At 43.3% G+C, this 26072-nt stretch overlaps 1 protein-coding gene across 3 annotated transcripts in view; it reads left to right on the top strand.

The window, feature by feature from the left end:
• The first annotated feature begins 2683 nt into the window (after positions 1 to 2683).
• SCN10A (sodium voltage-gated channel alpha subunit 10) overlaps positions 2684 to 26072 on the top strand; it is an 80735-nt gene continuing 57346 nt past the window's right edge. For all 3 annotated transcript variants that reach the window (XM_059662930.1, XM_059662929.1, XM_059662928.1), the window contains exons 1-6: positions 2684 to 2977; positions 4360 to 4487; positions 7579 to 7659; positions 22782 to 22910; positions 23529 to 23620; positions 25804 to 25995. In XM_059662930.1, coding sequence (XP_059518913.1) covers positions 2684 to 2977; positions 4360 to 4487; positions 7579 to 7659; positions 22782 to 22910; positions 23529 to 23620; positions 25804 to 25995 — 916 coding nt within the window. The remainder of the gene's footprint in view (positions 2978 to 4359; positions 4488 to 7578; positions 7660 to 22781; positions 22911 to 23528; positions 23621 to 25803; positions 25996 to 26072) is intronic.

Here is a 26072-nt window from a genome sequence, read left to right as displayed (position 1 = left end):
ATTTATATTATTTTTTTAAAGAAAAATCTTTTTATTAGAAGAAAAAGCAACCAACTAGAAAAGTTAAAGAATTTATTTTATTTAGAACAAAAATTTACAAATATGCTGCAAACCAGAGCACCAAGCTGCCAGCACACTCTCAATGGTTAAGTGTAGCCGTGTTTGCAGTGAGCAAGGCCTTCTCCTTAGCCGCCTGCCATGTCCAGAAATAACTGTCACTTCTTAAAAGCACTCCATGATAGAATAAAAAGAACAGAAAAACATGTTAGTGTCTTCCAGCCTTTCTGACAAATGCATTTCAAGCGGGGGGGGGGGGGGGGGGGGATTTGGCCAGCATTGTTTATCCCGCAGACCACCTATTTGCAGTGCACTAAAATTCTGCAGAAGGCATTGGGGGAAATGCAGGATTAGATAAATCCTCTCCGAAGGCTCTGAGTGGAAACCCCTGTGACTGATCAGGCACTGTGAGTGCTGGGAGCCGCTGCGGGAGGAATATCTGTAGGCCTGTGTCTGGCTCCAGGGAGCTGGAACCAGAGAGGGACCCCACTGCAGAGAAGAAAGCACTGACCCTGTAGCTAATCTCCTCTGCCCACCGCAGAGTTTAGTATGAGGGTTACTTCATCTTCCTCCAGGGAGCCCTGCAGGCTCTGGATGATATAGGCTCTTCAGAGGAGCAATGGGGAAAGACCCTCTCTTGCCTGACATTAAGAGGGCAAAGGGAAGCAAATAGCCCTGTTGGCTCATCTTGAGAGGGCTGAATGTCCACCAAATGGAGAGGCTGGTTTGTTAGTAACAGCTCCTGGGCTGGAGAGAATACACCTGCAAATACTCAGGTGGGTGGACTGTTTCAAAGCCAAGGCTGAGCTTGGATTGGCTCTTCCCCAGCTATCAATCCATGAGGTGAACCCCAAGCCCAGACTAATTCTACAATACACAGGTGCAATATGGCTGCTTCACAAGGAGCATGCCTTCCCACTGCATTGAAATGGACTCAGAAATAAGGATTCCCAATTAGCTGAGCAAAGCCCAGGAAGGTAGCAGGCACTGTCTGCACCTTCCCAGATACCTTTCAGGTTGTGAGAAGAGAGAAGGAGGAAAGGACGGTGTGGGGTCAGGTAAGTAGGAGGTTTGGGGGCATGACGTTAAGGGAGTTCTGTTTTCTTCATGAAGCAGGGAACATGGTCATCGTCTTTCTACAAAGAGGAATAGGGAATACTCAGAAAAGATGAGCAGTATTTGAAATATCTGACTAGAAGAAACTGCTGCCTAAGGAAATGATATGATTTCCAAGCAGCATGATGTTCACCCTCACCCCTCAGCAGTCCAGATTCAGAGAAACCTCGATTAGACTCATGTAGGTTGATGCAGGCTTGGTATTTAGGATAAGGACAAGGGACAAATGGGGGACCATAAGGTCTGATCTGAATCTGGAAAGAAGTCTTCGGCCATGGACAAAGAAAAAGTAGCCTGGAGTTCATGGAGGGGGGAAACATGGGAAATGTCAATAAATAGAAGGTTGTGGTCAGTCCCTTCACCTCCTTTTATCCAGTCTCCCCCACCCACCTCTCCTCTGAAATCTGTCAGTCTGTTCCATGTGTCCATGCCTATTTTGTTTATCAGTTTAAAAGATTAGCCAAAGAACATATATGCATAGTCCATGGGCACAGACAACAGCGAGGTGAAGGCCAGGGCTGGGGCTGGGTGGAGGTGGACAAAGAGGGGGACAATGGGGATCATCTGTAATAGTGTCAACAATTACAAAAATAAGGTTGTGGTCAGAAAGTAGGATGAGACTAAAGGTAAAGTAGATCATGAAGTGAAGTCTTTGATGAATGTGGGAGAGTGCCTATTGCTCAGTAGTCATAGAAATGAAGACAGAAGGCAGTATGGCTAAATCTGGTGGTGGTGGTAGTTGGTGGTGGTTGTTGGTGGTTGGTGATGGTTGTGGTGGTGGTAGTGGTTGGTGGTAGTGGTAGGTGGTGGTGGTGGGGGTGGTGGTGGTTGTGGTTGGTGGTCGTGGATGGTGGTAGTGGATGGTGGTGGTGGTTGATGATGGCCGTGGTTGGTGGTAGTGGATGGTGGTGGTGGTTGGTGGTGGTTGGTGGTGGTTGTGGTTGGTAGTAGTGGATTGTGGTGGTGGTTGGTGATGGCTGTGGTTGGTGGTAGTGGTAGGTGGTGGTGGTGGTTGGTAGTGGTTGGTGGTAGTGGTGGTGGTTGTGGTTGGTGGTGGTTGGTGGTGGTTGTGGTTGGTGGTGGTGGTTGGTGATGGCTGTGGTTGGTGGTAGTGGTAGGTGGTGGTGGTTGGTGGTGGTTGTAGTTGTTGTTGGTGGTTGGTGATGGCTGTGGTTGGTGGTAGTGGTAGGTGGTGGTGGTTATTGTTGGTGGTGGTGTGTTACAAAATAAGGAAGGAGCAATGACTTAGAAGCTCATGGAGAACACAGACTCGCCCCTGCAGTACCTGGAGTAGGATGGAACAAACAGCCTCCCTAAGAGCAGTGCAGGGGCTGTAGGGTCCTAGGGGGAGCTTAGTGAGGGTTAAGGAATAGGAGAGGTGGGTGGGGAGCTGTTTAGCAAGAAAGGTGGGAGGGATGGGAGGAAGAGGGCCAGTGGGCAGACTGTTACCTCTCTATGGTGATATCCACTCTCATAAGAGTATAAATTCTTCCCAAAGAAGAATGAGAAGATGGAATTCCCCCTTGGGTCCCTGGAAACTACCAACTTCCGTCGATTCACTCCAGAGTCCCTGGTGGAGATTGAAAAGAGAATTGCGGCCGAGCAGGCAGCAAAAAAAGCCAAAGGTAAGCAGAGTGAGCACAAGTGGAAGCAGAAGCAGAAGCAGAAGGACCAAGAGGAGAAGCCTCGGCCCCAGCTTGACTTGAAAGCCTGCAACCAGCTGCCCAAGTTCTATGGTGAACTCCCCGCAGAGCTGGTCGGGGAGCCCCTGGAGGATCTGGATCCCTTCTACAGTGCACACAGGGTAAGGGCTACTGGCCGGAACGGCTGTTCTCTGCTCTGGGAGAGGAAGCCTCTGTCCCCACTCAGCCCAGGGAGTCCTTCTGCATCTTGGGTGATGTGGTTGTCAGGTAGGCTCAGTCAATGGGAAAGAAATGTAACTCACCTCTTTGACATTCTCTTTGAATCTGTATGGTACTTACGGTAGAGGCTAATGAAACCCGAATCCTCAAAAGCAGTGAGAACTATTATGGAGGTTTCAGAGGAAGTGACTGTTCCCTTGGATGAGTTCTGGCCAAGGATCTCTAGAGATGATGCCTCTCTTTGCAAGCGGGGAGCAGAGATCTTGTGGGGAGGGGAGAGTAGGCAAGGGGATCAGAAATGAGGATGATTTAAACCAGTGGTCCTCAAAGTATGAGCTCGGAAATCCTGGGATTCTCAGAATTCTTATAATGAGTTCTGCAGGTCAGCACTATTACATAAGAATACTTAGATGTCATTTGTCTTTTTTACTCATGCTCTTTTGTGAACATATAATAGTAAACAGAGGTATTGATGGGGGAATGACATCATGAGTCTAACAGCTACTAGAACATGGGCTTATCTATTTCCATGTTTTAAAATGTCCTACATTTTCAATTTCTAATAGTATATGTAAACAAACATGTATGTACACACACACACACACACACACACACACACGGTATAAGCAAAAAGGTATATACACTACCAAAAGCTCTTTGGAGTCCTCGATAATTTTTGCATTCAAAAGTCTGAGAACCAATCATTTGAGCAAGAGCTGTTCCATGACTATTACCCTGTTTGTATGGTATCTTAAGTGTTCTCTGCAGCTGGAAAAAAATGGTGTATGAATGTTTGGGAGTTGGGAGGGTCAGGAATCAGCCATCTCCAGTATGGTTTGTGGAGAAAATAAAGGCACTGGACTGTCTTCCTTCCTCCTCTAATCTGCCAGAGCCTCACCTTCCAAGCTGCTCAGAGGGGCGTTTAAAAGGGAAGACCTAGAAGGTAGAGGACAGAAGGGACATCACGGGACTAGAGAGATCCACTAATTAGAAGAGAAATTAAATGCCACCAGAACTCCAGCCCTGGGCACGATGCATCTTAGCTGCTCCCTAGTCAGCCGCCTGTCTACTGGGCACTTGGAATGCATTCATTATGATGTACTGTCAGCCACGAGGCCTGGGGTCTTGCTGGGAGGGTGGGGGTATAGTTGTGAGCCCCTGATCCTCCCTAACTCTCTGCTTCTCCATTGGGCTCTCACTGATCCATGGTTCCCAGACCCTCTTGCTCATGAGCCTGAGATGATGCCACTCATGCTGAAGAACATGGTTGTGTGAGGACATGTGTTTCTCACTGGCGGTGCCCTTCTGTTATGTTTTTTTGTAGACGTTTATGGTGCTGAACAAAGGGAGGACCATTTCCCGGTTTAGTGCCACTCGGGCCCTGTGGTTATTCAGTCCTTTCAACCCAGTCAGAAGAACAGCCATCAAAGTGTCTGTCCACTCATATCCTTTGCACGGTTGATTCTGCCACATGTTAGAATCAGGCCTTGCCCACTGCGTCTAGTACCCGCTTCAGAGGTTAGCAATAGAGCCTTCCTCCCATCAAATCCCTTTTTCAGTCGTTATATTAAAAGAACCGTTTGTGGCTTTAATGTATCCAACACCTGAAAACAGTCCCAAGGCCGAGGAGGTCTTCACGCCACCCAGAGATGGGGTTGGGTTCACCTAGACTAGTATGGACACACCTCTGGATGCACATCTTGGAAAATGTTCTTTCTATGAGGGGAGCTTTGCTGATATGCCAGGCACAGTCTCACTGTATGTGGTCGGCTCTTCCCACAACATAAAGACCAGGGAAAGGCCCTAAGCCTTCTTTGGGCCAGTGAGAGAGGCATGGTATGTCTGAGCCCCAGCCATCCTGGGGAGTGGCTGCTTATTGGGCAAAGGAGCAGCACTTCCCAGAGGGCCACGAGAACAGACAGCCATGGGCAGAGGGTAGGTTGGCTCAATGGGCCCCCACTGGTCATGGGCACTGCCAATGGCGTAAGTTACCACCAAACTACCAGCAGGTTGAAATTGTCAATAGCCCAAGGTTCCTGCCATTGGAGAATGTAATGATTAGAGATACATTGATCAAATGTCTGTATATATTTAGGTAGCTTCAGAAGCTGGCTTCAGGTTTCTGTTGTGGGGGTAGGAGATGGGGTTTTTTTTTGTTTGTATATTTTCCCCAAGACCAGTCACACTAGTACAAATAAGAGACTGTAGCTTGTTTCCAGGGATCTTCCCTGGTGGCTGTCCAAGTTGGATGTTCCAGAGTTGATTTCAGCTCTGGCTTCCAGGAGGTTGACTTGCAAGAACAGCCTCGCTTCAGCTGCCTGGCAGGTGGCACCAGCCTCTCCCTAGAAGGCTCCAGGAAAAGGGGCTCTCTCCCTGCACCCCGGGGCAGCTCGCAGGATCGCCGGGCAGCTCCCACTGAGCTGGTACCCCTGGCACAGGGATCTCAACATGAAACTGCTGCCGCAGGAAGTTGCATTACAATTTCCTTTTCCTTGCTTTATGGTTAACCAGTGGGAAGTATATTTTCTTAATTGAATCTTGGATTTCTTGATTCCACAGAAAATTTTCATGATAATAGTAGGCTCCCATTTGCTATATACCCCCTAAGTGTCGACACTCTCATAGGCACGGAAGCCCTTGAGAAGGGATTAACCTCCCCATTTTGCAGATAATAAAACTGACACTCAGAGGCATTAAGTAAATTGTCCAAGGTCACTCCGCTTGTTAACAATGTCCATCCTACATCCTGCTTGGAGCAGTATCAACAATAAGGAAGTAGGCAGCTAATGAAAATGAATTAGGGTAATTTATTCTCTCAGTATGTCATCTCTACTAGCGTTTTCCTAATTTGTACAATTACATAAAATTACAAATAAAGAAAAACAGCAAATACACAAAATTTTCTCCATGTATCCTGGTTGAATTACGTCTAAATAAGTAAGAAACAGTGACTTAGAAATAAAATCACTTTAAAGAACCAAGTGCCAGGAAATATTCTTTTTCATTATTGTTGACAGTATTACAGATGTCCCCCATTTCTACCTCTTTGCTCCCCGCCACCCAGCCACCACCCCACCCCAGACCTTCCCCACACTATTGTCTGTGTCCGTGGATTATGCATATCCTTTTTATCTTGATATTTTATGAATAAATAACTATGTAGAGGGTCTACTCATCACAGACTTATCAAAATCTGCATTTATGGATGTAAATCTCAGGAACTTGGGTAGCTCTACCCCTAAAAGATAATCTTTAAGGTATGGGATTCCCACTGTCCTATTATTACTATTTCATCAAAATTATAATTCTAATCAAATTCACTATGAATGTTTTTATAAGTAATATTATACATAATATATCATATTACTTTTAAAAGTTTTTGGAATTGAAGATATAATTTTACATTAATCCTTGGGTTAACATCCCCCCCTCCATGTGAATACATTTCTTACTTTAATTGCAAGTCAACAGGTAAATGTGGCTTAATTAGTAGAATTTTCCTTTTTAAAATAGAAGTGTTCCTAAGTAACTATGAGACAGGGCACATTAAAGACATTTACAAACACACACACACACACACACACACACACACCCCTAAAATAGATTTAAATAGTTCTGCTCAAGCTGAAATTATGAAAGATGAGCGGTTCACTCTCTCTCTGTAGGTCAAGTTCATCATCAGGCTTTATTTTTCTTCAGGAAGGAATTGTCACGAACCCAGCTAGTTCTGAGAAAAACGTCCAAAGGGAGACACTGATTGTTGGATTTTCCCCACCAACATTTTCCTCACCTATTTAGCCCTCCCACTTGCCTTCCTGTTCAGTGTCCCCTTCCATTTCTGATAACCCCCTTGCCCAACCTCTCCTCTAAGAGTCTCCTCTCTGCCTCTTCAGAGTTCTCACCACAGCCTAATCCTACTTGGAATTTCCACCTCGAACCAGCATTTCACTTCCTGTGCCTGCCTCCGCGGTTTCTGGCCAGAAGTCCACTTCTTCAGCCAAGTTAGGAAAACAACCTGACTAATCTAATTTCCATGGAAGCTTGTAGCTCTCTCATTATTTCTAAGTTCCCAGGAGCATTCTCTTTGTCTTTTAGGGGAAGAGAGACATTGATGGATGAAACTTCAGGGTATGTTGTAAAGTGAAGTGAAGCCGTCAGGGCAGAAGGACATTTTGGAAGAAAGGTTCTGTTTCCTTTCAGCTTGCTCGGGGTTCTCTTAGCAAACGCCCTGAGTTCACATCTTGGCATCAGGGTTGACGAGCTGTGTGAGCGGGGAAAAATTACCTAAGCTTTATCAGCCTGTTTTCTTAGCTCCAAAATGTAGATAATAATATCCACCTATAGGGTAATTGTGTTGGAAAAAATGTGGACGAAGTACTCAGCCCATAGTAGGCACTCAGGAAATGTTCCTGGTTATTAAGCGACAAGACCATGAAGCCAGTCCTAGCTAACAGGTATGAATTTCATCATTCAGCATCACCGTGGTCACAGATGCCATCGGGGAAGCACGGTGACTCAGCTTTTCCTTAACCCAGCCTCTCAGGTGGTTCAGCACATTCATCACAGTCACGATCGTGGTCAACTGTGTGTGCATGACCCGCACCGACCTTCCAGAGAAGATGGAGTGAGTAGATTTGCTGTCCTTCGCTGCCTTTCCTTTTCCCCCCTTCTTCTCTTCCTCCACGTGGCAGCTTTCCCCCCTGTTATTTATTCTGTGGGGTTTCATTTGGGTAATGTGGGATCCTATTGTTTATCTGACTTTGTAATGGTCATATATCTTCTCTGTAGACTTTGGTTCATATGATTCTCAGCTTTAAAGAGCTATACATTAGTGGTTCTCAACCTTGGCTGTGCGTTGGAATCTCCTGGGGAGATTTATAAAATATCGATGTTGGTATCTCAGTCTCAGAGGGTCCAATTTCTGTGAACTGGACAGATGGGATTCCTGCCAGATATACACCCATTCACCGGCTAGGTGCACACATGAATGAACTTTAGGGAAGGCCTACTCTTGGAAAGAGAGTCAGGAACAAAATTGAGACAGAATGAAGAACAAATATATATTTGGAATTTGTTCAGAAAATAACCCATGAATGAAGCTGGGTAAGTTATCATAGCTCATATATTTCAAAGTGACCTTAGTATTTCTGAGATTATGCTGAGTTAGCAAATGGAAACTGTCGTTTCAGAATGTGGGAACTTTCCAAAAGCATCCTACACCAAAGCTTTCTATAAAGCTTTCTTTTTCCAACTTTCAAATTTTTCTTGCTGACGATAACATTAATATACACACAATAGGAAACATGTTCTCTTTCTATTAATAAGTTAAAGTGGGAAATCATGTGATCATCCTAATTGATGCTGAAAAATTATTTGATAAAGTTTGATATCTGCTTATGATTTAAAACTCTTGGAAAAGTAGGACTATAAGGGAATTGTACTCTGATAAAGGGTAACCACTTTAAAGAAAGCAACAAACATCATACTCAATTGTGAAAAGTGGCAAGCTTTCTCTTTGAGATCAGAAGAAAAATGTAAGAAGCAAAGATGTCTGTTTTATCAGTTCTATTCAACTTTGTAAAGGGGGAAAAATAAAAAAGCAAAGGAGACTATATCCGTGACCTCAGTTTAGGGAAAGATTTATTACATAGAAAATAGAAGAACCATAGAAGAAAAACCGATACATTTTAATACATTAAAATTTAGAGTTCTGTTCATCAGAAGACTACTTTTTGGGAGTCAAAAAGTAAGCCTACTGAGCAGAAAATATTTGCAACACATATACCTACAAGGTGTTTATCCAGAATAATGAGCCGTATGAATTCACCAGAAATATGTCAGAGCAACCAATTTTAAAATGAGCCAAGATTTAAATAGATATTTCATAAAAGTAGAAATCCAAATGATCAATAAACAGATAAAATATTCTTAACCTTCTCTTAATTAAGGACATGTGGACTAAAATCACACTGAAAGATTTCTATAAGTTTGTTGGATAGAAAATTTTTTAATTGTTGACAGTGCCAAGTATTGAGAAATACATGAAGTAATAGAAGCTCGTATACTGCCGGTGGGAAGGCACATGTGTACAACCCTTTTGGAAAGCAGTGGATATTATCAAGTAAAGGTGAAAACACATATCACTGTGATCTCCTAATTACACTATTGGGACATTCACTCCACGGAAATAAGTACTTACGGGCACGGGGATCCAGCTATAGAAGGTTTATGAACATGGCCTATAAAAGGAAAACATTGGAAACAGCCCAAAGTTCATAAAGTTTTGAATACATTAAACATCTTCATTGTGCTCTGAAAGTGGGATAACGTACAGCAATGAAAATGAATACACGCTAGCGCCACACAAGGATGAGTCTCAGGAATAGAATATTGAACAAAAAAGCCGGACACAATAGACGATGTAAGTATGATTCCAGTTTTACAAAATTTAAAAACAGAAAAGCAAGACTACTATGATGTTTAGAAATGAATACGTAGGAGGTAAAAATATAAATAAAAAGGCACAAAACCCCACAAAAGTAAGGTTAGTAGCAACCTCTTGGGCAGAGGTGGGAGGATGTAATCGGCAAGGGGCTTGTGGGATGCTCATGATGTTCCATTTTGTGACATGCGTAGTTTGTCATATGCTGTTATGGACTGAATTATGTCCCCCCCAAAATGTATATGTTAAAGCCCTAACTCCCCCCGCCCCCCGCCACCCCAGCAAGTGACTGTATTGGAGAAAGGGCCTTAAGGAGGTGATTAAGGTTAAATGAGGTCATAGGGCACAGCCGTGACCCAGTAGAACTGGTACCCTTCTAAGAAGAGGAATGGACACCAGAGCCTTCTATCTGCCATGTGAGGACACAGCAAGAAATGGGACCTTAGCCAGCCAGGAAAGGGCCTTCCCCAAAGCCTGACCCTGCTGGCACCCTGATCTTTAACTGCCAGCCTCATGAACTGTGAGAAGATAAATTTGTATCGTTTTACCACTCAACCTATGGTATTTTGTTATGGAGCTGACTAATACACAAACACTCATTTTACAACTAATTTATGTTTCATGTGCATTTTTATCGTGCGTGTTACATATCAAAGTAAGAAGTCTAAATACAAAGTAATTTAAAAAAATAAATGACCAATGCGTAAAATGCAGAATACTGAAAGCTATAAATCAGAAGATAGTAACTAGGTAGAGAGGTAGAGAAATGACTGTTAGTATTTTAGCTTATCCTCTCTCTCTCCCTCTCTCCCTCATAGATAGAGATAGAGATAGTAGATGATATATAGATAGATAAAGAGATAGAGATATATAATGTAGATATATATAGATATGAAGATAGAGGTAGAGATAGCAGTAGAGATAGAGAGGGATGGAGAGAGAGTTCTAAAATGGCTGAGCTCAGGCATGTAAAATTTCTGTTTTTCTTCTGAACTTTTAATGCAAAGCATTTTCTCTCAAAACTAAAAGTTATTTGGGGATTCTTGTTAAACACGGAAGACAACATGCATATGTTTTACCCCAACTATCTCAAAATGCTGATAAAATGACAGCATGGGAACAAGAACGGTATAAATATACGAGAACCAAGGCAAGTGCAGAGGACACAAGATGTCAAAACAATCTCGGAAGACTGCAAGTAAAGGACCCAGCAGATCAGAGCTTGTTAAACTACAGTGCCTGCAGGGAGGGATGAAAATGAGGATGGAGGCGTTTCACCCCCAAACCCCAGAGGCTCTGAAAACATTGACATGGTATCCATAGCAAAAATTCGGAGTAGAAAGAGGAAAGAATGCGGGAACTGCTTCTAAAATAGCAAGAATTTAAAGAGTATTCTTTAAAGTTGGTAAATCAAGGACTGGAAAATAATTATATTTAACAATACATGGGTATGAAAAATATATTATTAAATACAATCAGATGATGGATAAAGCAGAGGGGAGCGGAAGAGAAATAAGATATTGTTTAAAGAGCTAGCATGACAAGGACAGTGCATTACATAGTTTTAATTATAATTATAAATTCATATTTATAAAGGCAACCACTAGAACTAAAATATAAACAGTACTAAATTCAGAATCATGCACCAAAAATAAAGCAAGTAAAATATACCTGATAATGAAATATTAGAAAAAAGTATTAAATACATAAAATAAAGCAATATAAATAGTTAACTAAAATCAAACAAATCTGTCAGGTTAATAAATATAAATGGATTTGATGCACCTGTTTTTTAAAATTCATATGTATTTTTATATAACAAAGCTTTATACAATTTCATGTTTAATAAAATATATATTGCTCAAGGCGATGCAGAAAGGTCAAAATTAAACAAAGGGCAAAGATATAAGCAAAGGTAAACAAAAGAGAGCAGGAGGCATGATCTTAATGTAAGAGAAGGTGGAATTTAGGCCAAAAATCATTAAACAGGACATAATGTTTTTGTCTATTTACCCTTATAATTCACTACATCTTTGCAATAACTAATATGGCAACAATGTCCATCAATCAAAAATTATGAGCATATAATGGTAAATAGACAAAAACATTGTAAGGATAGGAAAGTTTAATTAATTTTCTTCAGCCTATGATAGGTCAAATGTATAAAAAATATACATGACATGAGTAATGTAATTAGAAGCTAGATCTGATGAACACATATTAAACTATTCCCTAAAAAGTAGAGAATATACTGCCTTTTCAAATGACCATAAAAATTGACCAAATATTAAACCACAACATAACCTCAATAAATTCCAAAAAGAAGAAACAATAAAGAAAACATTCTTTGACCACACTGCAATAAAGTTAGAAAATAATAACAAAATCAGAAAAAAAGGAGAGGTCTTTCATTTGTGTTTTTGTGTTTTATTTTGTTTTTTAAAAAACACCTCTCTTAAAGAACTCTTAGATGAAAGAAAGACTACAAACTAAAATTATAGAATTTCTAGGGAAGAAAAAACAAGTCACACTTTAATCAGAACCTATCGGGTGCAAGTAAAGATGTGCTCAGGAAATATCCATGGCAATGAAGCATAGAATATGTATCAGTCAAAAATGAAAAGAATTATTTAGATGTTTAACATAAAGCTAGACAAAAGAACAAGAAACTAATGAAAGGAAAACAGAAGTTAATAACGTAAGAGAAAAATTAATTTGTTAGATAATAGAAAAATAAATTCAAAAGCTATGGTAAAAAATAGGCCCAAACCTTTATACTGAAAAAATGGCAAAACATTATTGAGAGAAATTTCTAAGTACCTAAATAAATTTAAGGATATCTCATGTTAGTGCTGCCCAAATTAATTTACAGATTCCATGAAATCTCCATAAAAATCCCAGCAGCAGACATTTTGTAGAAATTGCCTGAATAGATTTTACTTGCATGGATGAAGCAAAATTTGTTGACCTATTGTCCTATCGGCAGGCATTTATGTTGATTCTAGTCAACATAATTCTCATATTCTGCCATCACAGTTCTTCGGGGAATATCCTTACACACATATCTTTGTACCCATAATATGGGTAAATGGGAGCAATGAATTCCTAGAAGTGGAAATGCTGGGTTGTAGGGACGCACAATTTTAATTTTTGAAATATTTCCAGACTGTTTTCCAAAGCTCCACCTATTTCCATTTCCACTAATTATTAAACCCATTCTTTAAAAAAAATTTTTTTTAATTGATTTCAAAGAGGAAGGGAGAGGGAGAGAGAGACAGAAACATCAATGATGAGAGAGAATCATTGGTTGGCTGCCTCCTGCACGCTCCACACTGGAGATCAAACCCAGAGCCCAGGCATGTGCCCTGCCCAGGAATTGAACCATGACCTCCTGGTTCATAGGTCTGTGCTCAACCACTGAGCCACGCCAGCCAGGCTTAAATCTATTCTTTATCAGATTTTTGTATTAACTAAATTGTTGACACAGTTTCCTTTATAAACACACTTTGAAAAAATATAAATGATAAAAATCTACCTAGCTGGTCCTAGTTCTAGAAATGGGTGTGACAGGTTTTGAATGGTGTTCAGTATCCTCAGCTTCACAAAAATGATCGGACTCCAGATTTTTTTTTAATACAAACTGATAACAGCGCTTGGCGGTGCCCTGTGTTGCCGGGAGCCCAAAGGAAAGGAGTCAATGTCCTTGGGTTAGACGGGCTACAAGAGCATGTTGTGTATTTCTTAGTAGAAATTAAACCGTAGCCAGTGAGGAATCAGAAGCTGATCCTATCGCCGTGTGGTTGATACAGTCTTTTGGACACAAGTGGTTCCCATTCCTTATCTCTCCTCCCTGACACTGTACCTCCCTGAAATGTTAGCTTTGCTCTGTTGCTGGCTGATAAAGTCAGCTCTGGTGCCCTGCCTCCCTCCACCCGCGCCCACCCCCCCCCCCCCCCAACCACTACCACCACCTGCCTGCCTATCTGTCTGCTTGTGGGAATATTTACATATTTATACTATACTAGAGGCCTGGTACACGAAATTTGTGAGCGGGTATGGTCCCTAGGCTGACAAAATATAGCAATTTGGTTGCAGGGAAAAGCACATTGGAAAGAACGTTTTCTCACCTGGAAAAGAGCAGGTGAAGTGAAGCTAAAGCAGTAGCAAACGGGGCGGGGGGAGCGCGCGGGGGCGCGGGGACAGGGGGGGGGGCCTGGCCCTGCGCGGCATAAAGCAGTGTTTTGTGTCTTTGCAGATTTCTATGAGGGATACCGCACTGTATGCACGCTTTAGCGGATGCTTTTCAAAAATCAATATGGTGTTTGTGTGTTTGTCTAAATGGCTACATGTAGACTTATTTCATTTGTAGGGTTTTTGTTTGTTTTACTGCTATGTAATATTCTATAAAGATATTCTCCTGTATTTTCTTCTAAAAGCCATAATACAGGGTGGGGCAAAAGTAGGTCTACAGTTGTTCCTATGGAAAAGAATATAATCATGAATGAATAATAATACAAGGATAAACTGTGTTTATAGTACTCACAACTATAAACCTCCTTTTGCCCCACCCTGTACTTTCTTCTCTGCTTAGGTAGATAGTGCATCCTCCTCGACGTGTGTGTGTGTGTGTGTGTGTGTGTGTGTGTGTGTGTGTGTGTGTGTGTGTGTTGCATGAAACAGGCTTCTAATATTTTCCCATGTGTATTATCCTTACGACATCACTTTTAATAGGTCATCATTTCCCAAGTCATTCCTTCTACTGCTCAGTCATGCACCAGATTTCCATGCATGCTCAATCTGTTTCTCTCAGGAATTTGTCACTTCCCGAGATAACACCGTGCAGATCTAAACGCTTTATGATATGATCCGACCTGATTGATGATGGCAACCCTTCCTGTTGTCTTCTTGAAAATTACTTGGTTCTTCCTCGTTCTTTACTTCTCCATATCAATGTAAGGGTCGGATTTTCAAGCTCTTATAATTTTATTGAAACTTTGATTATAAATGCATTGAACTTCTTTATTACCACAGGAAAAATTGCCGCATTTATAGTATCATGCCTTCCTCCACATCAGCATGGTGTATATGCCAATGTATCCAAGCCTTCTTTATATTCTTCCATAGCATTTCATCATGTCTTATATACAGCTTTTACGCATCTTATCTTACATTATCACTTCTGGTGTGTTAAGAGTTTCATAATGAATGGGTGTTGGTTTTTATCAACATTTCTGTATTTATTAAGCTTACCATATAGCCTTTCATCTGTTAATATAGCAAGTTACCTTAATAAATTTACTAATCTATTTTTAATGATTCTAACATAATCATTGGTAGATTCAGCTTGCCAATATTTCAACTGATCTATCTTGGTAAATGAGGCTGCCATAATCTTCTCTCATAAATTGTCCCTTTGGGTTGCTTTCCCATCTCCCTGTCTCACTGTTTCCTTCTGTATCATCCCTGGGAGCTCAAATTCTTCTCATTCTGTTTCACAGAGCAGTTCAGCTCTCTCCGTCCCCTACAAGTTTCTCAATAAGTGTTCTACGGATCTCTCTTGACCACCAGAAGTCTTTCAATAGCTTCTAAATCATTTCACAGATTCAGAAGAAAAGGCTATGCAATCATTTATGCACATATAATTTTAAAAATCTGAAATGTAAGATTAATCATAATTTCTATAGAATTTCTCACTTTTTATGTTCTGAAAAGCAGTGTATTCAAGGACTGACTTAGTTCATACTGGTGTCATTTATCTTAAAGAATGTATTTATCTTAAAGAATTTATTTTATTGTCTTCTGACTGTTATTATTTACACTGGTTAAACCCACATTTGTCACTGTTGCTGTAGCATTGCATAATATCTACAATTCACAACATGAATCAGCATTTCCACAGTGGTTTGCAAAAGTAGAAAAATAACGAAAGTAGAAAAATAAATCCTAGGAATGAAATAAGGTCACAAATATAAGTAGTAAGTGGGCTCTGTCATAAAGGTAAAGCTTGAATCTGTATGTGACGTGACAAGTGGACAATGGATGCGGATAATCTCACAAAGGCAGAGAAAAAAAGAAAACAGGAAGCATGACAATGGAAAATGATAATCAAATTGTATTGAATTAATGAGCCTTTTGTCCTAGTACGCAGCTCATCAGCCCTTAACACTTTTATCAAATAATAATATAAAGTTACCCAAACTTTCACAATATTTCCCAATAAAGCTTATCAACCTTACTTTTAAACCATTTGACTTTCTCTAGTGCAAACAAAAAGTAAGGCTTTCCAGTACAAAGTTGTCAAAATTTAATGTTAAAGGTTGAAAAGACATGAAAACTATAGTCATCATTCACCCTTGTAGCAAAAACAAATGCAATTATATTCTTGCTGGTGAAATATGAAACCAGCTTCAAATCAATAACAAGTATTGTGGGTGGAAAGAAAGCAGGAAACAATTGGTAGAGTTTCTTTATCAGAACTATTGGATTTCTCCTAATGTGACTGGCATTTAAAATCAATAACTATTATGTATGTACACAACCAGACAATTCACTTTACAGTTTAATAAAACTATGAATAAATCAATGTCAGCATATATTTGCCATATACATGAGTGATTTTAAAAGAGAATTCTGGTTTAATTAACGATTAGTTTGTAAACTATGAGGTAGACTTTGAAAGTTATGTTGGACATGAATGCTCCCATGGCATTATTTACAATAGCCAAAAGGTCAAAACAAGCCAAATGTCCATCAACAGATGGATGAATGAACAAAATGTGCTATCTCCATACACAATGGATTCTTAGCCTTAGAAATGAATGCCATTCTGATGCATGCGACAACATGGGTGAACCTTTAAAAAACATTAAGTAAAATAAGCCAGACCCCCAAAACAAAAATGGTAGGATTCCACTTATATGAGGTCCCTAGAATAGGCAAATTTATGGAGACAGAAAGTAGAACAGAGGTTGCCAGGCAGTGGGGGAGGGAAGAATGGGGAGCTGATGTTTCATGAGCAGAGAGTTTCAATTTAGGAAGATGAAAAAGTGCTAGAGATGGATAGCGGTGATGATTGCACCATGTTGTGAATGTACTTAATGTCACTGAATTGTATACTGTACTTTAAAAAGGTCAAAGTGGTCAATTTTGTATTATGTACATTTTACTACAATTGAAAAAAAAAGATACATTGACTTGGTATTGGAGAAGCTCCGGCCACAAGGGCTGCATGCAGAGGCATCGCTATGCCATTGAACGTTATTGCTGCCAAATGCAGACCACGCCTTGTTCATGGAACACACCTCATTCACGGGGCTCCATTGCCTGCCTCCAGAAATGAAAGGGTTTACAGTGTTTTAAAATAAGGAATGAAATCTTTTTACAATGATCATTTCTGTGAACATGCGTGCTGTGTCTCGGCAATGCTTTTAGGATTTTGAATAGTATGGATCTTTGACTTCAAGACCAAAATATCAGGATTTTTAAATGATCAGACCTCAGAATTTCTTAAAACTGAACAGTGGTTGAGAGTCAGCAAACGGCTCCATGGCTGAGATCTTGACTCTTTCCCCAGAATCCGATGATTTTCTTCATTCAGCAGAAAAAAAGCACTTAGGCTATGTCTTTTGCATATTACAAGTCACATCCAAATGCTGCAACTGAACACGGAGAAATATCTTACAAGCCAAGGGCCAGCAGAGAGAGAGGGTGTGACTGTGATTTTAAAATCAGCTGATGTCTCCAGATTGGGACCTCTGACACCTCAGCTCTCAGGGGTGCTGAGCTGGGGCGCTGATCTGCTGATGAAACACTGAATGTTGTATTTAGTGGGAATTCTCTCCATAATTTCTGGGTCTGCATTTGATCTGAAAAGCCAGAACTATCCGTCAAAGCTTCCCAACAACCTATAATTCTAAGTTAAGATTTTCTAATGCAGAAAACACAAAAGAGTGGAGTTCGGGGGAAAACCAACAAAATATGGAAGCTGACGCAGCTGTCCAACCAGAGATTTCTTCGTGAGTGATTTCAAACACTATTTCTCCCCTCACAGCTATGAAAAACCAGTACTGCTATTCACGTTTTAATTTGATTTTTACTTTTATTAAAGATATACAGGCTTGTGGTTTAAAAGGTCGCGCCTCTATAAAGAGTCTAACAAAAACAGCAATTTCTTTTTTCTCATCTTCTCACCTCTAATTCCATATTTCTGAAGGCAAACCTCTCAACATTTTTACTTCTCCTATCTCCCTATCTCTACTAATACCCTCATACTCCTATTTTTTTTTCCATTTTAGATGTTATCTATTCGCTTTCTGTTATGAGGAAAAAAAAGAATTAGGTCCACATATACAGACTCAGTCCCTCTCGCACTCATCTTCCCATTAGTTGCACCATAAAGTTTAGTGAGATAATCAGACAATATGTACGTTGTCTGGCTGCACATATCTATACTAATAAAAGGGTAATATGCTAATTAGACCAGACATCTTTCAGACATTCTTCCTGACAAAGCCAGGAATTTGGCTGGCCTGAAAACCACCCCAGGCCCCTAGCTCAGGCTGACCCCGCCCCCAGCAGGGACCCCCATCCCAATTGGGGGCGTGGGCAGCCTACAAACAGCCCAGGCCCCTTGCCCAGGTTGCCCCTGCCCCCAGCGGGGACCCCCACACCATCGGGGGTGTGGCTAGCCTGCAAACCACAGGCAGGCCCTTGCCCAGGCCAGCCCTGTCTCAGCGGGGACCCCCACCCTGATCGGGGCGGGGTGGCCTGAAAACCCCGTGACCCCTGCCCCAGTGGCCCCACCCCTCAATGGGCTCCCCCCACCCCGATCCAGGACCCCCTTCAGGACAGGCCAGCCAGCCCCACCCACCCATGCACCAGGCCTATATAATAAAAGGATAATATGCAAATTGACCCTAATGGCAGAATGACTAGAACGACCACTGGACCAGTCACTGTGAGGCACACTGACCACCTCTCAGTCCCTTCCCCCAGCCGTCGAGCAACGATCACCCGATGGTGAATGGGGAACCGGGGGTGGGTGGCGGTGGGGGCAGGGCCAGCTGTGGGCAGTTGGGGAAGATGGCCCTGATCGCAGGCCAGGCCTAGGGACTGTACCCGCATACGAATTTCGTGCGCCGGGCCTCTAGTGATTATATAATAGTGCTGCTAAGCAAATCCTATTCACAGCTGAGTTGTGCAGTATGTTTTGATTATATTTTCTTTTTGCATGTTTTTGCTCTCTCTGGAGTTAATAAGGATTTTATTTCTTCATTTGTTCACTAATTTATCACTAATTTGTTGCCAAACTCTTTAGAGGTTTAATTATTTATCACTAATTTGTTCCCAGAGGTTTCATTATTGTTTCAATTTATTCAAACACAGCAGGTTTTCCACCAGCTTCAAATTTTCTTGGGGAAACCACTCCTGGAATGCTCCATCTCCTGCCTCAATCTAGTCTCAATGTTCTCTAGGCCCGATGCACACCTTTTTCCAGAGATTTTTTCTTTTTTCTTTCTCCATCCTCTTTTGGATTCCATTTATCTCTCCCCTACATCCCACATCTTCCTCTTTATTGATTGCTTCCTTGTTTGGGTGGAGCACACCCTCTAGTAACCTTCTTAGAAGGGTAGATAGGAAGTAAATTTCCTGAGACTTTGCATATCTGTAATTGTCTTCATCCTACCCTTAACAGTTTAGGTGGAGAAGAAATTCTGCATTAGAAATTATTATTATTTTTTTCAGGGCTCAATACAAACTTTTAATTACACTTCAAAGACTTCATACAGTGCAACAGTGAATGAGTGTTCGCAGTTAGTATTCACAAGAGTCCACTTTATCAAATGTTAACCACGTCTATTTCATTCCCAGGTCAATATTGAAGGCTTTGTTTCATTGTCTTGTAACCTCCAAGACTGTGCTTGAAAAACTGGATGATATTTTGATTCTCAGTCCTTGGTGTGAGACCTGTGATTGTCACTCCTTCAAAAAGAGAGGCTTCTCTTCATGGACAGTGCTCTGAATCTTTTGATGTTATGCCTTGATATGAGCCTTTCATTCATTTTTTTCAATATTTTTGAAAATATTGTGCAGCCAGACAATGTAACTGCACAATGCACAGCCAGACAGTTGTACAGTTACAATAATTTGTAACTGAATGCTTAGATCCTTCAGTTTGGGGAAATTTTCTTAAATTATTTCTTTGGTGATTTTTCCTGTCTATTTCTTTCTAAACCTCCTATTATTTAGACACTAGGGGCCTGGTGCATGAAATTCGTGCACTGGGTGTGTGTGTGGGGGGAGTGTCCCTCAGCCCAGCCTGCCCCCTCTCACATACTGGGAGCCCTCAGGCGTTGACCCCCATCACCCTCCAATCGCAGGATCGGCCCCTTGCCCAGGCCTGATGCCTCTGACAGAGGTGTCAGGCCTGGGCAGGGGACCCTCATTTCCCCCCATCACTGGTTCTGCCCCCAGCCCAGCATGATGCCTCAGCCAGAGGCGTAGCCCCCCATCACCCTCCGATCGCCTGATCGGCCCCTTGCCCAGGCCTGACGCCTCCGCCAGAGGTGTCAGGCTTGGACAGGGGACCCCCATCTCCCCCCGATCACTGGCTCTGGCCCCCGCCCAGGCCTGAGGCCTCTGGCCCAGGAATCATGCCTGGGCAGGGGACCCCCATCTCCCTGATCGCTTGCTCCACGCCCCGCCCAAGCCTGACGCCTCTGACCCAGGCTTCAGGCCTGGGCAAGGGGACCATCATATCCCCCCAATCCCCGGCTCAGCCCCCCGCTCAGGCCTGATGCCTCGGCCAGAGGAGTTGACCCTCATCACCCTCCGATCACCAATCACCGGATCGGCCCCTTGACCAGGCTTGAGGCCTCCAGCAGAGGTGTCAGGCCTGGGCAGGGGACCCCCAGCTCCCCGTGGTTGCAGGCTCCGCCCCTGCCCAGGCCTAATGCCTCTGGCTGAGGCGTCCGGCTCGGGCAGCGGGGACACGCAGCTGCAGCGGCCCCGCAATCGTGGGCTCCGCTTTAGGCCCAGGCAAGGGACCCCTAGCTCCCGGGACTGCCAGCTTCGACCGTGCCCAGCTCCCATCGCTGGCTCCACCCCTACTTCCTGCTATCACTGGCCAGGGCGGAAAAGGCACCTGATTCTCCGATCATGGCTGGGGGGCAGGGCAAAGGCGGCCCCAGGGCCACCTTTGCCCTGCCCCCCAGCTCTTAGCTCCCCCCTGGGTTTCTGATCACTGTCAGTGGCAGGGGGCGTCTTCCTGCTTTCCCTTTCGCCTCCCTGCATTGTGCCTACATATGCAAATTAACTGTCATCTTGTTGGCAGTTAATTTGCATATAGCCCTGATTAGCCAATGAAAAGGGTATCGTCGTACGCCAATTACCATTTTTCTGTTTTATTAGTGTAGATTGTAACTATTGGTCTGATTCTCTACTTTTGATCCTTTTTATCACCTCTTGTCCATTTCATTTTGTTCCACTTTCTGAGGGATTTCCTCAATTTTATCTTCAGCCCTCCCATTAATATTTTATTTTCCCTATGACATGTTTTATTTTAAAAGTTCTGTTTCTTCTTTGAATATTCTTGTTTATATCCTTCTGTCCTTGTTTTATGTATCCAGTTTCTTCTCATTTCTTAACTCTAAAATATTAATGACAGGGTTGTTTTTTCCTAACTATTTTTCCTGCTCCCTGCATTGCCTTTCTTTCTTTCTTCTTCTCTTTTCTTCTTTGCTTCCTTCCTTCCTTCTTTCTTTCTTTCTTTCTTTCTTTCTTTCTTTCTTTCTTTCTTTCTTTCTTTCTTTCTTTCTTTCTTTCTTTCTCTCTTCCTTTCCTCTTTCCTGTTTGGTTTCTTTAACCTTTGGTATTAGAAGCATCCTTAAAATTCCCGATGCTGTTGGCTGGCTGTCCATACGAAAAGTGCAGCCTCTTGGGCTATTAACCTGACTCCCGGGCTTCTAGGAACATACTGCAGGGAGGAAGCAGGTGGCTGGGAGGGTTGTCTGCCTTTCAGTGTGTACATTTTTCCTTCATCATCCTGTCTTGGTGTGCAACCCTCTCCCTCGTGTTCACCTCTTGAGAGGATGGACATTTAATCCATTTCCAGTGCATGGGTGGCGTGGAGTGGGATCGCAGAAGCTCCGCTGCTTCTTGGAAAGACTTTCAAACTGTTCCAGCCCCTGCTTGCCCCCCTCCTCCCCGCCTCCAAGCCCCAGGGACTTAGCATCTCCAAGTCCTCAGCAGTTCTGCAGTGTGGATTGCTTTGCTTCTGGGAGCTCCCCACTTCCAACTAAGGTGTCGGCTTTCTTGGGTTTGCTCTGTCAGTTACCACACATCCATCTTCACTCTCATCTCCAGAATGATGTTGCGTTCTTCTACTATCTTTGTCCTAGTGGGTTTATGCTTTTAAAAAAATTCCTTTACTGTCCTTTAAGAAGAATTTTAGAAAAGGACGTTCAAAAAAGTCTTCCCATTTTTAATACCAGTGTTTTATAATGTAAAACATTTAATGTATCCAAGATTATAAGATTTAGGTGTGCATCTGGATCCCTTTGGTCAGTGGTTACAAAGGGTAGTTCCCTGGGTTGGCAATATTCACATCAGCTAGGAACTTGTTAAAAAAAACAATTTGGGGGGCCCTACCCCAGACTGACTTAGTTAAGAATGCTGCGGGGGGAGGTTGGGTACAACCCCAGAAATCCATGTTTGAATGAGCCCTCCAGGTGGTTCCAATGCTTGCTAGAGTTTGAGAACCACTACTGTAGGTGATGGAGGGATTCTGAACATTTGAGAAACACCACCCCCCTCCCTTCAAATCCAACCAACATAACAAAAGAGCAGGTTTGAGAAAATGTTTGTGGACATAGATGCTTTTTGCTCCATGACACCCAGCTGTTTCCTGCCTTATATGGCTTAGACTGGGGTCCCTGGGACTGGGCATGGCGTGAGAAGAAAAGACAGTCATAGTAGAAAAGTTGGGGGAGGACAAATATCGCAGGGTTCGGCCCTCTTCCACCTCTTCAGCCATCAACAGGTTAGAAGAGGAGCCTCCAGCTTCCCTCAGGGTAGGGAGCCTCTAGGAACCTGGAAACTTGGGGCGTCCATTGCCCCCGGCCTACCATCTGAGCAGCAAATACTGCCAATCGTCTTAACCACACACAATCGGCCCATTCCTCTGAGTTCCTCTGTCTGTGTCTTTTCTTCTTCCCCTTCCCCACCTTGGGGAGGATCTTCGCACAGTTTCCTTTGGGACCCCCTCAGCAGCTCTCCCTCTGAGCTCTCTCTACCCTCTCTCCCAGGTATTTCTTCACTGTCATTTATACCTTTGAAGCCTTGATAAAGATCGTGGCAGGAGGATTTTGTCTAAATGAGTTCACCTACCTGCGAGATCCTTGGAACTGGCTGGATTTTAGCGTCATCACCCTGGCGTGAGTATTTCTCCACCCTGATGTGGCGTGTGTGTGTGTGTGTGTGTGTGTGTGTGTGTGTGTGGTGGGAAGAGGGGAGGGCTGTGGATGTGCCCAGGTTCACACTCGGGGGCCTTTCCTCATTGCTATCTAGCTTCCTCATTTGGAACTGCATGGCCTGGGGGTTTGTTGCCACAGACTGTGGCTTTTGGGGTCACTTTCCAGGGTTAGTCCCATGTCCTCAGGGACCTCAAATCTGAGCTGGTAACTGGCCTGTCAAAGTAGATCGACAGGGCTCAGCCTTATACCCACCTGACAAGAAGGTCTTTTCCTGAGCAACCAGTGTCTGCAAAGGCTGGTTGGCCAAGCCCACGTGCTTGAATACCCATCCATACGTGTAGCACAAGGGACCCCCGCCCCCACAGCCCACAGCACATCTTCTCAGAGGGCCCATTCGGAAAGGTATTATGACAAGTCAATCAATGTTCATGTTGGTCTGTAGGTGGAAGTGCTATTGGACTCTCTGTCTCTTCCGGGTCCTTCCTAGGCTCACATCACCCCCAGTCGTCCTTATCTGTGCTGCATGCCTTCCCAGCGCCCCCTCCTTGCAGAGATGCTGACTGACTTCTGGTCCTATAGGTACATTAGCACAATGACAGATCTCCAGGGGATCTCAGGCCTGCGGACGTTCAGAGTTCTTAGAGCTTTAAAAACAGTCTCTGTGATTCCAGGTGAGCGGCTTTAACCAGCACATTTACTCATGGAGCACGTGCTGGTGTCCACAGCCTAGTGTCCTCCTTTGACCTTCACCAGAGCCCTATAATGTTCCGGAGCATGGTCCAGCCCGCGTGGCTCAGTGGTTGAGCATCGACCTATGAACCAGGAGGTCATGGTTCGATTCCCAGTCAGGGCACATGTCCAGGTTGGTGGCTCCATCCCCAGTAGGGGGAATGCAGAAAGCAGCCAATCAATGATTCTCTTTTATCATTAATGTTTCTATCCCTCTCTCCTTCTCCCTTCCTCTCTGAAATCAATAAAATATCTCCTTGCACCTCTTTCTCTTTCTCCCTCTCTCTTAAAGTTCCAGGGCATGGACTCTTGGCTCCACTTACTATAAAAAGAAACTGAGGCCCAGAGAGTAGAAAACGCAATCGTAAGTCCTCATTACTGGCAAGAGGCAAAGTGTGACCTGGAAACCTAGTGTCTCGATTTCTCGCCCAATGCATTGTCCACAGCATCGCATGGTCTCACCATGAATAAGTGACAAGAAGAAGGTCAAGTCCTTGTTTTATATTCTTGTTGTGGAGGTCAGGCAAGCCTCCGTCTAGTCAGATTCACATTTATCCCTTAAACCAAAGGTGTAAACTTGGAGATAAATAAGAAGGAAGGGGGAGGCAGCGCAGGGCTCTGGTGAGTGTCTTAGCCATTTCCATAGATCTGAAAGCTTGAGCCTCAGCCCTGTCTTTAGACACACTGAGAAAAGAACTAGGTAACCCCTGATTACAGAGAATTCAGAAATGAAAGTATTTCACCAGAGCTCATCTTATTGGGCCCCCAAGATCTCTGTGGTCACCAGGAGCCCAGAGGAGACTTCCTGGTCTTTCCCAACATCCTCACATCCCACCTCACCCCGTCCCCATCCCAAGGCTTCAGTTAGGGGCTACTACTATGGGTGCCCACCTGCTGGCTAACGCCATGGAGCTCCCCTCAATTGTCACACAACGCCGCCCCATGCCAGCTCCCAGCCCAGGGCCAGACACAGGCAGTGTAGTGCTCAGTGGGTTATTTGTTGACCAAAATAACAAGGCAAGGACTGAGCCCAGACTGCTTTCCTGGTCAGAGGTCCTTCTGCTACCCTTGGAACTGCTCTCCCAAAGAGAGCAGAGCAGCAAACCATCCGTCCTTAAACGAGCAGGGGCCTCATTTTTGCTGCCAACTGGGCTTGGCTCTGACATAGCCCCTCTCAGATTCTCTCTGTTTCCAGTGTCTCTCATGGTCTTGGTCTACTGCCTCTGTGTTTTTGTGTCTGTGTCTCTCTTTTCTGTCTCACTCTGTGTCCTTGAACCTTCTCTCTCTCTCTCTCTCTCTCTCTCTCTCTCTCTCTCTCTCTCTCTCTCTCTCACACACACACACACACACACACACACACACACACACACACACACTGGGTTCATGTGTCCTTAGCCTCAAGTTTCTCCCAGGATATTGAGGTAAGAAAAGAAATACAGATGCCGAGTGACCGGAATGAAGTTAGGTGCCTCATGATTATCATGATTAGCACAATGCCTGGAATATAGCAAGCACTCAACAATTCTTTTTTTTAAAAAAATAAATATCTTTTAAAAATACTTTAATTAATTAATTTATTTATTTATTTATGTTTTAATCCTCACCCGAGGATATTTTTCCATTGATTTTTAGGGAGAGTGGAAGAGAGAGGGAAAAACAGAGAGAAATATTGATGTGAGAGAAGCACATTGATTGGTTGCCTCCTGCATGAGCCCCAACCAGGGCCTGGGCTAGGGAGGAGTCTATAACCAAGGTACAAGCCCATGACTGGAATTGAACCTGGGACCCTTCAGTCCACAGACCAATGCTCTATCCACTGAGCCAAACCAGCTAGGGCTCAACAATTCTTTTTTAAATTGAATTGCTATTGTCAGGAATGTATTCGCCTTAAGATGATAAAAAATGCATTGCCTGGTATCAGTTGCCTCATCTTTACAATGGGGCAATAATCTTTACTAGGTTCATATGAGGAGCTAGGGTTGGAACTGCCATAGAGTTTGTAAAACGCCTCATACCTGTACGTAGTGAGAGGGTAGGATGGCTAAGATGCAGGTGTGCCAGGCACATGTGTGTGCTGTGTGTGGTACCTTATCCATGTGGGAGTATTGCTGTCATCTTCCCCTAGGGCTGAAGGTCATCGTGGGAGCCCTGATCCACTCAGTGAAGAAGCTGGCGGATGTGACCATCCTCACCGTCTTCTGTCTGGGTGTCTTTGCCCTGGTGGGCCTGCAGCTCTTCAAGGGCAACCTCAAGAACAAATGTGTCAAGAATTGCACCGCTCTCAACGATACAGCCAATTACTCCTCTTATGAAAAACTTGAGTGGAATTTCTGCAGTAAGGATGAAGGTCTGGTTGGCAAGGGGTGTGAAACCCCTGCGTACCTATATAGACAT

This window comes from Myotis daubentonii, chromosome 14 (genome assembly GCF_963259705.1).
Source record: "Myotis daubentonii chromosome 14, mMyoDau2.1, whole genome shotgun sequence".
Classification (NCBI taxonomy): Eukaryota; Metazoa; Chordata; class Mammalia; order Chiroptera; family Vespertilionidae; genus Myotis; species Myotis daubentonii.
This window is presented reverse-complemented; position numbering and strand designations above follow the sequence as displayed.